The sequence below is a fragment of the Volvox carteri genome, assembly GCF_000143455.1.
Source record: "Volvox carteri f. nagariensis unplaced genomic scaffold VOLCAscaffold_31, whole genome shotgun sequence".
In the NCBI taxonomy this organism is placed as follows: Eukaryota; Viridiplantae; Chlorophyta; class Chlorophyceae; order Chlamydomonadales; family Volvocaceae; genus Volvox; species Volvox carteri.
In genome coordinates this window covers 217,084-229,295 of record NW_003307574.1, presented here as the reverse complement: position 1 = coordinate 229,295, position 12,212 = coordinate 217,084, and the positions used below count along the sequence as shown (strand labels likewise).

Here is a 12,212-nt window from a genome sequence, read left to right as displayed (position 1 = left end):
CCCCTCTTCCCCATGAGGTGCTGCTTTGCCGTACAGCTAAGTTCTGCCACCGCAACTACCATCGTACTCGGGAGAGTTCGCCGGATCGTCGCGAATCCGCGACGTGACAGCCGCACAAGTGAGCCTCAGTCAAAATCCAAAAGTATACACCCGCAACAAATCCACTCGACTCGTAGTAGTATTGCATGTTGAATCAACACAACAGAAAGTTCCTTCACGGGGATTTCTTAAGGCAAAACTACTATGAGGCAACAATTGTAACCTAGAGGGACCAATCCAGCTTCCTTCCTCTTCAGAAGAAACGCAATGCCGCACCGCTGCAGCTCCGCTTCGGCCCGTCATACGACAGCCAAATAGCATAAACCTGTTTCCTCAACCTGCAATCCAGCACGCGCTCCTCCGCCTGCCAGCCTATCCCTCCATCCATGACAATAACGGGCCGGAAACCCAAGCCAGCGAATGAACTTGCTGCGAACAACGAAACCCACTGCCGCAAGGAGGAGTCGCTCCACAAGTTGATTCGCACCACAGACACTCCCCCAGCAGCTGTTGCCTGAAACGATACACCGCAAGAAAGTCCTCCCCGAGCATTCCGTGGGGCTGCCGCGGCGTCACCAATGTGCCAACCCCCCGGGGGGCATTGCTTCCCTTCCCTTCCCTGCTCAGCTTCCCTGCGCGGCGCCAGCCGCGGGTTCGAAGGAGGATCAGGTTGGGACTCGTATGCACAAGGAGCAGCGAGCCAACTGCCGACGGAGAATGTTGGGATCAGGGGGGTTTGCGGTAGCTATAGTCGTGTACGGGTTTTCACCGCTGGGCCGTACGTCGTAGTGGTGGTGCGAGTAGCAGAAGAGAAGGAGAGAGACAGAGTGAGGGAGAGTGAGAGAGAGAATTGGGAAAAGAAAGAGAGTGCGTACATGCGGACCTTCTTCGAACGCTCCCGCCCGCAAGGGTATGCCGGGGCCCCCTGACGAAGAAGGCAGTTTGGAGCCTAAGCTGCCGTGCTCGGCGCCCCACGCATCGCGACACCATCACTTCTTAGCTGCCCTTTCAGGCGCTGCTCCTCGCCTTCTCGCGTCTCCTCCTCCTTTTGTGACTGAGATTGCTGCTTCAGCTGCTGCTGCTGCGGCAGCGGCGCCGGGTGCTGCTGCTGCTTGGCCTGCTGCTGCTTGCTTTGTTTGACCGGGGGCGGCCGCAGCATCACGAACCACGAGTCCTTGTTCTGCCGCCTGGGACCCAGCGGCTGGCCCTTACCCGCCAACCTCGCCACGACGGAGTCCATCAGCGCCGCCGCCGCCTCGGACTGCTCCGCCGCGCGAAATTCCACCACCAGTTTCGTCCTGACATGGTACGGCACCGTACGACAGGTTAAACCCTAAGTAACTCAAAATGGATGCCACTCAACCGATCGAGAACAACTCGGTCTGCCCTGCCGCTTAGGAAGGGTTGTAGCTCCAAGTCTCTCCAACTAGTGGCCATGGCCCGGATCGATCTGTGGACCTGGCTCACACCCCAGTCGTACCGGCTGATCCAAAACGCCCCCAGGACAAAACTGAATCGGGAACCATGCAGGATGCATTCCCGAAACAAAAAGACAGCGGCGGTACCCACCTGATGCCGTCCGCTAGCCAGCCTTCCATTTGGCGCAGTTTATAGGTCAGATCATGTTCAGCGATTCGCGGCTTGAGATGCATCTCCTTGGTGGGTTCTGCTTTGGGGCGAGGCGCGCTCTTGCCCACGCTGCCGCCACCACGTTCGTCGGCGCCGCCGGCAGTGGCTGCGTCGTCACCTCCCACGGCCGGCTGGGGGTGTCGCTTGGTGTGAACGGCTGCGGATGACGCGGATGAGGGCCGCCACGGGACGGTGTGCACCTCGCAGGCTGCAAGGCGGAAATCTAGTGAGCGGAGCCAGGTGCACGCCGGCCGGGGTTGTTGAAAATCTATATGGCAGCGGAAGGGTAGGAAAGCGGAGAAAGCGGCAGATTCGAGTGGTGGTGTGGTATTGGGTGTGGAACAGGGAAGCCGCGGAAGGTGTGGGGATCGATGGAGCTGGGAGGATAGGCCGTGAGGATGGGGTTGGTTGTCGACTGGAGGGGAAACGGGCTGGACGGAACAAGAGATTAATTCGGAGCTTGCCTGGACTAATTGCGTATTGGTTAAGGATAAGTATCTTAAGCCATTTGTTGACAGTTGCCAAAGGACCGCAGGCAGGAGCCTTACAGGTGATTGCAGGATTGTCTGGACAGCCATTCTTATAGTAACAGAGTCACTTGATTCTCAAAGGCCATACTCAGGAAAGTAATTACAGCAGATACATCTGACGTTAGTCTTGTGGAGTGACGTGGATTCGGAGCAACCTCCGACTCTAAAAACCTAAGTTGCCTAAGTTGCGGAGTACCAAAGTCTATAAACAAACCGTTTTCTTCTGAGTGCGTGCACTGGAAGTAGTTTCATTGATGCCATATATTTACGAAGTCGTGTGCTTGTCCGGCGTTCAAGTGTTTGACTGCAGTTGCAAATTTGTAAATTTATCTTATATGAGGGATTGTCAGGGATGCTTGTATTTGCGCTGTTGTGTAGGGGGATCTAGGCGTCGATCTCACGATTGCTGCAAAACCAACATCAGGGCTTATGATAATCCACAAACGATATCCAAATTTTCTTATCGCGCCTCAATTAAGTCTCGAAAAGAGCACTTGGTCATATATATAACTGAATTGCCGTATAATCGCCGATTAGCTCACTGCGCCACGACGGATTCCTAATTAAAGTTCTTGCAGAAATGGTGTTTTAATCTCGTTTGTCGAAATTGTAAAGTAAATGGCTCACGTGTTGAGGGTTACGACATTACCGGACAGTTTTGGAGAGGAACGGTGCACATGCTGATAACCAATATGAAATTACGGATGATCAACATCATTTTCTATACCAACTTATGTGACTCCCTTATCGCACATGGCAATCGCGCAATTTCTTGACTTTATACTCCCGCGACGCATGAAACGATCGCTTCTTCACGTGAAAATTCATGAAGCGAAGTACCCTATGGATTTTTCTAAAAATGACTGCCGTTGTAGCAGGATTTACGGCTGCTATGGACGAGTCTGTCCGCATCTCATGCGCTAAGTACATCACAAGCAACCTTCTCAAAAGGTGCATGGAATGACGGTGTTGCTGGCTGGATAAATCCGTCATGGTCTATAGCTTTCTGCGCCAATTGTCTAACATCTGGGTGCCACTCTGCAGCTGTGGTACATCTGCAGACACGGGTGCAATAATAATTGTCAAATCTTTCAACACTGTGCCGGAATGTCAGGAACTCCGAGGAAGCACGGTGGGTCAACCTAGGCAGCGGAATGTGTCGGCGTTGCCCAAAGCACGTAACCTTCTGCATGCACATCGCAATGATGCACCCAATGTTGGCTCAAGTGCATCCAAGAGCATATCCTTGTCTGATACCTTTGCTACCAAGTTCCTGCCTCACGTGTACGATTCTCTCTCCTGTCCCGTCCCGGAAAAACGGGAACCCGGATCGGTCCGAATACGAAGCGGCACCCATCCTGAAAGAACTGAACTAACCCATGTTAACCTTATTACAATGAAGACGTTTTGCTCCCTACCAAGGGCACGAAAAAAACGCTCCTTCTTCACCCAAAGCGGGCAAGAACGCAGCACACAATGCATCCACAACTTCCGACGCCTTGCACCCCAGGCCACCCGCGATTGTCAAGCACGCGATCCACAAAACCCTACCCAAAATGCAGTCCACAGATCCACAACCCTTCCGCCCCGTCCCTCCTGTCCCTTTCCTCTCCACTTCCTCTCCCACGCAGGACACTTCCCCGCCACGTCTCCGTGTGGCCCTTCCCGACAGCTACGGCACCTGGCTTTCCCCAGCACTAACCCGCTTTTCCATCTTGTACGGCATCCCGCTCAACGTCACCAGTGTGCCCCTATCCCAATGGCTACATCTCTGGGAGCAGCGCCCACCGACGCCTCTGCCTTCCTCGCCATCCCCGCTGCCACAAGCGCAGCAGCACGAACAACAGCAGCCGCCCCAGCAACAGCTATTCTCGTCCGACTTCTCGGGTCGGGATTTCAGCCAGTCATATGACGTACTGCTGCACCCCGCCGCCGTGACACTGCAAATGGCAGAAGAGGGTCAACTCACGGACCTAGGGTGAGACACTCCCTCTCACCCAAGACACGCATATACATACACAGACGCACACACAGTTCTGTACATATTGCCATTGAGGCTGTTGCAGTGGCGGATGAATACGTCAGGTTCTGCTGCTACTGCATCTGCTATTGTATCTTCTGCTGCTGCTGCTGCTGCTGCTGCTATCGGGGTTGTGTGTGAAGACATGGCACGTGGTCCTCACCTAGCAGCTTGCATCTACTACCTTGCAGGCTTGATTTCCAAGAGCCTTATTTTACAAAGGAGAGCGCGCCGACCCACCCAATCACCAACGTATCCAGATATACCCTTGCACATGCCGAGAGCTCAAACCTCCCTTCCGCTCTTTCACGAGTGTCTAAAGCTCATAACGTGATGCGGGAACGCCGTCTCTTGTCTCCCCGCCTTTCATTTAAAACAAGGAGCCCAACGTGGGTAATGGGTTATAACCACCCCGCTACTCCTCTTGGTACCCACCCATTTTCGGCCTGAAGGGCAACTGCCATTTGGCCGTCGATGGCCCCCAAAACGAAAAGCATGAATGCGCTGTGTAAGAGAACATTGGCGCAGATGCAGAAGGTGAACGCACCCCGGTGTTGATGTCAGATTCCGTTCCGGTCCACAACAGCAGTAAAGGGCGGCGGTTTCGGAACAGCCTTGTGGTGGTGCGCGTTTGTCTGTTCTCTGCCCCTCTCCACCGTGCTCCCTGACCAGCAGCGTTCGTCGTGTGTATCTATACTACCATGCACTCGTCCTTCGCCCACCGCAGCCGCATGGGATGCGACAACTAGACATTGCGGCAGATTGCATGAACACATACATGCGTACTCATATGTACAAACGCACAAGCGTTTGCGTTTGTACACACGGGCGCTTGTCTGTGTTGTGTGCGCCTGCTGTCCTCAAATCTCTTTTAACCCATCCAGAGTCCGTGTTGTGGGAAACACAACCTACCGGTAATCTGGTCAGATTTAATTCCCTCTAACATCAGAAATCAACCCATTGAAAATTCCCTAATAATGATTCCCGAACAAGAGCCACAGCGGCAGCTGTGTAGAACAGGGGGGCCCCCGGGCCATACCACCAGCTAGCAACCTCTTCAGCTAGTGGAAACACGAGAGGAGGAGCGTGCAAAGCCCTGAAGGCCCTTGAAGGCGATACGGGAACAAAATAACAGCCATTTGGGGGGAGGTGTATACCAGTAGGCTAGGGGCCCCCTGCACGCATCTCTTATACAAATGCACAGGGCAGCTGCCTCATCACCGCGAACCCATGCGTGTGCCTTCCTAAACCTAAGCCCGAACAGCCATCCTAAACTTTGCTAATGCAACGCTGCGGAAAGTTGGGCGGTGGTCTGACTGTTGCGCGATGTTGTACTGCACGGCCTGCATGGCCCGTACTGGAGAAGTGCAACAGTCGGAGTTACGGCCCAGATCCTGTTGGCGCCGATTAGCTACATGCCCACCCGTGTGTGGTAAATAAATTTCCCTTGCTGCGGGTCATTGGGGGACATATCTCGCATGACTTAGTGCAGAGCGTGCGTCCTTTGATATGCGTACGTGCGCATGAGCCTGCGTGCTTTGCAACGCCATATACGCCGCTGCGCGAGCGCATGCCATAACCCCTCGCGTGTGTTTTGTTTCGGCGTATCGCCCCACCTCTTTCCTCTTGCTCACTCACGCGCCCCACTCGTGCTCGTCACTTACTCTTTTCCCTCACTTCTCTCCTCTCACATGCAAACACAAATTCCTTCTCTCTTTTCTTTCTGCATCGGGCGCCTGCCACGTCGTCACCCTTTGCAGGGACTTGCTCAACTTGGTGCCAGGCAACACGGAGTGGCATGTGAGAACTCGGAGTGTGTGTGTATGTGTGTGCCGATGTACGTATGTGCGGCTGTGTGTATGTGTGTGCCGATGTACGTATGTGCGGCTGTGTGTATGTGTGTGCCGATGTACGTATGTGCGGCTGTGTATGCGTGTGCCGATGTACGTATGTGCGGCTGTGTGTATGTGTGTGCCGATGTACGTATGTGCGGTTGTGTGTGTATGTGCAAGTGTGTGTTTGTATGTATGTGTATATGTGTATGTGAATGGGGGTTGAGTGTTGGGTCATGTGGACCAGGGTGGCGACCCGGGCGAGTCAGGGTGTATGTATGAGGCCATGGATTGGGGTTGACTGGGCTTCTTTAGCAAATATTAGTTTAACTGCTGTTGTGTGTTTGGCAGGTCATGTGTTTTTCGTGATGTTTTTACTTTCTTCTCCCGATCTCCCCCTTTTCTCCCCGTTCTTTTCCCTGCGAATCTTAACCACCCGCAGAGTATTCTTCCGCAGCTGCGTCTAAGTCTGGGCAGCTACCAGGGCGCCATCGTAGGGTTGCCTCTGGACGGGTCCTTGCTGGTGACATTGTACCGTGAAGATGTGTTAAGACAGCTGGCGATGAGGGTGAGAGGTTTGAGACACGTGGGGTGAGGGGGAAAGCGACGCGGGGGAAAGTAAACAAATGCAGGCGTTATCCGTACGGCATGTGGTAAGCGCAGGGGGTTAGAAAGCGGGGAGGTCGGGAGGGGGGGGATGAGGCGAAGAGGGAGGGGGGAGGTTGGGGATGGGGAGGGGCAGTGTGCATATCTGGTGTGTATGTATGTCATTTTTGATCTTTATGGTTCGTCATACAAGCAGGGGAATGCGTTACGAAGGGAGACAGGATACAGAAAGGAAAGTACGTTTTTGTACGAATGGTATGGACTGCCCCTGCTCGTCCCAGCCAGGGGAGCAGGGGCAGTTCTAAACTCGTCCCATGGCTCGGCCGTCCCATGGCTGGGCCGTCGGACTTCCAAGGACACCGCGCCTCCCCAATCGCCCGCAGGTGCCTTCCTCATGGACTGAGCTGCTGGACTTCCTGTCCATGTACGACATGGAACGGGAACGAAGGACAGTTACCGCATCACCAGTGGGGGCGGCGTCAGCTGCTGCGGTGACGGCGATGGAACCGCTGCCGCCTTATGCGCTGTGCCTGCCGCGGGGTGCAGGTGTGGGGGGTGGGCACCACCGCGGTGGTTATGCTTGTAACATGGGCCGGTTGGTGGTTGATGGTTGGAAAATGGTCGGACCTGCTGCGCAAGCGAGTGCTGCAATGCCCGACATGCCATTGCCCGGCATCTAATCCCCATATACAAGTTACAAGTTACAAGTTCCGCACACAAGTGCGGGTGTGTCCGTAAAAGCCGGGGGGGCCATGGACGTTGTATTGGTATTGATGCGGGTACGCGGGAGGTCATCTTCATTCTCCCTCGTCCGCTTCAGGGCGAAGCGCCTCAGCGCGACGTGCCTGGCCTCCCAGATTTCCGAGAGGTACCTGGCCAATGCCAGGGGTGGCGCCTCAGTCATAGTGGTGCGCATGCTGCGCCCCGTAAGGACTAGGTCACCATCATACTTAGCCCGTATGCTCTTGTAAGCGGGACATTCTTCGAAAACATGCAACTCATCTTCAACCGCTCCACAGTCACAAAGCCTGCAGGTACGCGCGGTGCGCTCACGCCCATTAGGTCTATTAACCTCTAACTCCCAACAGCCTAACCGAAAACGCATGAGCACATGATGAAGTCGCTGGGGCATGGTCCCTTATATATATGCTTTTTATTCTTTATCATTTTCATTATTTTTATTATGGATTAATTGGTTCGGCACAGTTGGATGGTAGTTTAGCATGCAGGTATCTCAACCCTTCCCACGCCCCTGCCCCCTTCCTCCTATGCCGTACACATACATACGTATATATGTGTAGATGTGTTTAATTTTTTTTGTATTTTATTTCTTTGTGTTCTTTTTCATGTATTTTCACCGCCGTGGTGCTTGGCCGCAGGCTGCTCCCAGTTGTCCTACCTCCAGGCAATCTGGACGAGCATTGCACAGACCCACGGGTCCAGTCAGGGCGTCCATTTCGATTCCTCCACGCTTCAGCCTCTGCTCGACACGGCAGCGGCGGCGGAGGCCTTCCGCATCATGGCGCGGCTGCTGGCGGGGGCGGCGCCATCCGAGCCGGACGAGGGCTGCAGCCACGGCAGCTCGGGTTTTGCAAGGGGGCGTTGTGTGCTGGTGCTGGCGGGTTTCGTGGCGCAGATGCGGGTGAGGTACTCATCCACCTGGACAACAGGGGAACCCCGCACGTTGGCGGGCCGAGAGGTTTGCAGCGTGGGAATGATTGGCTCCAAGTCCGAAAAAAAGGGAAGGCAAACCACAGACGAGTGATGCTGATACCAGAGATAGACGGATACTATTTCTCCAGGAATGGATAGATACCGCATCAAGAAATTTTAAGAAGTTGCCAACCAGTAGTGACTTGGGAAGTAGTCATCGCGGCGACATGGCCGGCCAGATTCGCAATCTAGCGAAAGAATACCTAGGCGGCCGAGTCCAAAGGCTGCCGAGTCCATGGGAGAAAAAGCGAAATGACGACCTAGCCGCAGAGATGAAAGAGGAAAGTCGTAAAGAAAACGGAAATACAAAGGAAACCGTAGTAGTAAAAAGTCAGGCGGCACACAGCAGAAAGTACCGTAAGTGTACGCCGACCTAGCGGCAGAATTGGTGAACGAAATTTTAATCTGATTTGCTGTTTGATAAGCTGTTTGCTGGCATGCGAGAGCTCCTCCCAGCCCCCCACCTAACACGCCCAAGACCCGACCAACCGAACCAGCCCAACTTGCTAGCCAGCCGACGTAGCGCGAAACAACGACAAAGCTCGGACCCGCTAGGACTCACCTGGCCAGGTGGCACAAGCGACAGAGGCGCCGGGCAAAAGCACATGCCAAACAGAGCGCAAGAAAATTGTTGAGCAGCGGCAAATGAATAAGAAACGCATGCGAAGTGCCGCTGAAGGAAAACTAGTAAGGTAGCGAGCGTAAGCAAAGCGATGAAGACAACCCAAGAAAAACTAGGGCAAAGAAAGCAAAGGCGCCGCAGGACGATGAGCAATGAAGGGTCGTACAGGTGTAAGAATTCGCGAACGCATAACGTAGCAAGCAAGCGTGACCAAGGGGGATGAGGAGAACCGGAAAAATTGTATTGAAAACACAAGTGAAAAAATTGGGCGGAAAAACAAAAGGGAGGATCGGTAGGGCAACACAGGGTGGGGGTGCGGCAACACGGGGTGGACCGGAGCACTGCCAATCTTCACATTTCAGATTCATGCTCCCCTTGCATGAAGCCGTACATAGAGGTGTGCCATCCGTGCCATCCGTGCCATTCGAAAGCCCCTGGGCCCCCCTTTTGCGTCTTCCCCCCTGCCGCCTGGCTCGGGGAACCCCCTTCATGGGCCTTACGTCGCGATGACGAACGCTACTGCCGCACAGTTATTCTCAACGGCCACCACCACCGACGGCAGCACTAGCAGCCCTGGCAGTGGCAGTGGCAGTGGCAGCAGTAGCAGTAATACACAGGTGCTACAGGAAGCGGTTCGAGTGGCACGTCTTCCCGGATCCGAAACCATCTGCGTGCGGGACTTTGGCGGCAGCGGCGGCGGCGGCGGCGGCGGCCTGACGGCCTGCACCCCGGAGCTGTGTCCGTACGCCGTACAGGTCGGAGGAGGAGGTGATGACGACGGTGGTGACGACGGCGGCCGCCGCGTGGAGAGCCGGCGTCTCGTCAACTTCGCTCCCCTGCTGCTGGAGTCGAATCTCGTGGGGGCTGTGAGCAGCATGTACGGCACGTGTGTGCGTGTGTATGTGGCTTAAAAGGTCGTGTACGTCAGAAACACATTTTGTACGTTGTGTGAAACATCAAATCCATGGGGAATACCTCGCTTTTGTGAGGAGGGACGCGTATGTGTTTTGCGAGCCCATGTGCACGTTCGTCCTGGGGCATTGGGAGGGAAAAGGGGGAGAGGGGAGGGAGGGGGGGGAGAGGGGAGGGAAAAGGGGGAGAGGGGAGGGAGGGGGGGGGAGAGGGGAGAGAGGGGGGGAAGAGGGGAGGGAGGGGGGGGAGAGGGGAGGGAGGGGGGGGGAGAGGGGAGGGAGGGGGGGAAGAGGGGAGGGAGGGGGGTGTCGATGTGGCGGGAGTCTGTGGGATCAGTTGCGGCGGGTCATGCCGGTCGTGCTGTAAGTTGATTACCTTCCCGCCGGTCGTCCTCCCGTACCTGCCGCCGTACGCAGGTCCGATACCTTCACGAAGCTCATGGCCTATGAGCTGCTGTCGTACCTGGCGTCGCCTGACCGGTACGATGTTGACGGCGAGGCCGCCGCCGCCATTACTGCGGCAACAGCTGCTTCATCTTCGCCGGCAGCGTTGCCGCCTCTGGTCCTGCCGCTCGTCAGCGTCTCGCCCGTACGGCTGCCGTACTTGGTATCGCAACGCACGGACTTGTGGTCGCAGGCAGGGTACGACACTGGCGTCTTGGTTTCGGCGTTGCCGCTTTTGGTGGAAGGCCTCAACAGCCCCAACCTGGCCATGGGACTGAGAATGGCGGGCGCCACGTACTACAAGTGAGTACGGTGTCGTACAATATGCAAAATCCAAAACGTTCCAAGGCTTGAATACACTCCTGGCCAGATTGTTATCTGTAGGGGTAGGACGTCCAGGGTTTCATGGGAGGGGCTTGCAGTTTGGAGTGGCCCCTTCCTTGACTTGCCCCGTTTTCCCTCCGTACGGCAGCGACCTTTTGCAGTCAATTCTTGACGACATGAAATCAGGTGTCATACAAGTCGAAACAAATCTTGGAAACACAGCCGCTCAGCCGCCGTCGTCGCCACAGCAGCAGCAAAGTCGACAGCGGCGCCTGGCGACGGCGAACTTTGGGCGTCGTACAGCGTTGGACACCACGGCGGCGGCGGCGACGGCGGTTGTACGGACGCTGGAAGAGGCACTGGCGGAGGCGCAGGCAGCGGCGGCAGCACACTACTTACCGCAGGTATGCTGTCCCGGCGGCGCCGTACTTCTCCCCCGCTCATCGCCCTTCCCCCCTTCTCCCCCTTGACCCCTGTGCCACACTCTTGCCGTACGATGTGCACCTTTCCCGGTACGTCAGCTAGGCAGCCCCCGGCGATTAAATCCCAGTAAATTGATTTGTCCCTATGTAAATTTTTGCATCGTCGTCATCATCATCATCATCATTTAATTGCCGTACGCGCGACAACCGTTTTTCCCTTGTAACTCTCGACCACCGCCGCCACCGCCTCCGCCGCTGTTCCGCCAGGCCTACCTCCGTCGCTATCGTGCATCCCTGGACATCGTGCCGCATCTTCCCCGTACGAAGTCTGACAGTGGGGTTGAGGCTGGGGGGGAGGGAGGGGACGGGGGGCTGAGTACTGCACGGTGGTGTCTGTATGGGTATGTGTGTGTGTTTTAATAAACAACCTGGCCGCGGGAAGGAAATGATGAGGGTGTACTGGATGGTGGTGTGTAAGGGGAGAGGAGAGGTACGGCAGGACCTGTACGGCAGTGGGGTGCGGAGACGTAGGGCGAAGGAAGGCCTGGGTTGGGGCGGGGTGTGGTCGGAAGAATGCACCGTCATCATCGTCGCACGGGAGGGTGCGTGAAAATGCCATCGCGCGGCGGGTTAGGGCTGCCGCTGCCGCCGCCGCTGCGGATAGCCGCCCCCACTACGGAGCCCCAAGTCCTGGAAAACGACCTAAATCTCGGGATTGATCACCCCTCCCTGGACCTTCCTTCCCGCCAGGGGACGACAACGGCGACTCCGAAACCACGAGCACCGGCGTCGGCCGCAGCCTCCGCCCAGGCTCCGGAGCCTTCGTGGTGACGGCCTGTACCGTGTCGGCGGTGGCGGGCTGCGGGCTGTGTGTGGCGGCGATTACGGCAGCGGCACTGGGGGGGGGCCGGGCCGGCCGGCGGCTGCGGCGGATGTTGCGGCGGCGCTCCGCCGCCGCCTGCGGTTTCTACCGCTGTGCTGTCTGTGGTTTCGGGGCTTGTGGTCGTGGTTGCGGTGGTGGAAGTGGCGGCGACTGTGGTGGGCTGGGCTCTGACGGGGCCTCGTCCCGTCAAGATATGAGCGTGTCAAGGCACCTACAGGCGAGTGGGGAGAAGGGGAG

General features: G+C 56.2%; 2 protein-coding genes across 2 annotated transcripts in view; one reads left to right on the top strand and one right to left on the bottom strand.

Annotated features, from left to right (window-relative positions):
- Window positions 1-988: 988 nt before the first annotated feature.
- VOLCADRAFT_105608 (uncharacterized protein) lies at window positions 989-2,246 on the bottom strand (the record flags this gene model as incomplete). The annotated part of the gene is made up of 3 exons (XM_002952582.1): window positions 989-1,337; window positions 1,609-2,045; window positions 2,217-2,246. The coding sequence occupies 3 exons, from the start codon at window positions 2,244-2,246 to the stop codon at window positions 989-991; spliced, it is 816 nt and encodes a 271-aa protein (XP_002952628.1).
- A 735-nt stretch (window positions 2,247-2,981) lies between these two features.
- Window positions 2,982-12,212, top strand: part of VOLCADRAFT_105607 (uncharacterized protein) — a gene marked incomplete at its 3' end in the record, with an annotated part of 23,653 nt that continues 14,422 nt past the window's right edge. Inside the window, exons 1-12 of the mRNA XM_002952646.1 lie at window positions 2,982-3,149; window positions 3,243-3,330; window positions 3,830-4,176; window positions 5,979-6,018; window positions 6,493-6,618; window positions 7,040-7,202; window positions 8,036-8,298; window positions 9,747-9,877; window positions 10,320-10,649; window positions 10,819-11,074; window positions 11,360-11,426; window positions 11,843-11,943. Of these exons, the coding sequence (XP_002952692.1) occupies window positions 3,025-3,149; window positions 3,243-3,330; window positions 3,830-4,176; window positions 5,979-6,018; window positions 6,493-6,618; window positions 7,040-7,202; window positions 8,036-8,298; window positions 9,747-9,877; window positions 10,320-10,649; window positions 10,819-11,074; window positions 11,360-11,426; window positions 11,843-11,943 (2,037 nt within the window). The 5' untranslated portion in view covers window positions 2,982-3,024. The remainder of the gene's footprint in view (window positions 3,150-3,242; window positions 3,331-3,829; window positions 4,177-5,978; window positions 6,019-6,492; window positions 6,619-7,039; window positions 7,203-8,035; window positions 8,299-9,746; window positions 9,878-10,319; window positions 10,650-10,818; window positions 11,075-11,359; window positions 11,427-11,842; window positions 11,944-12,212) is intronic.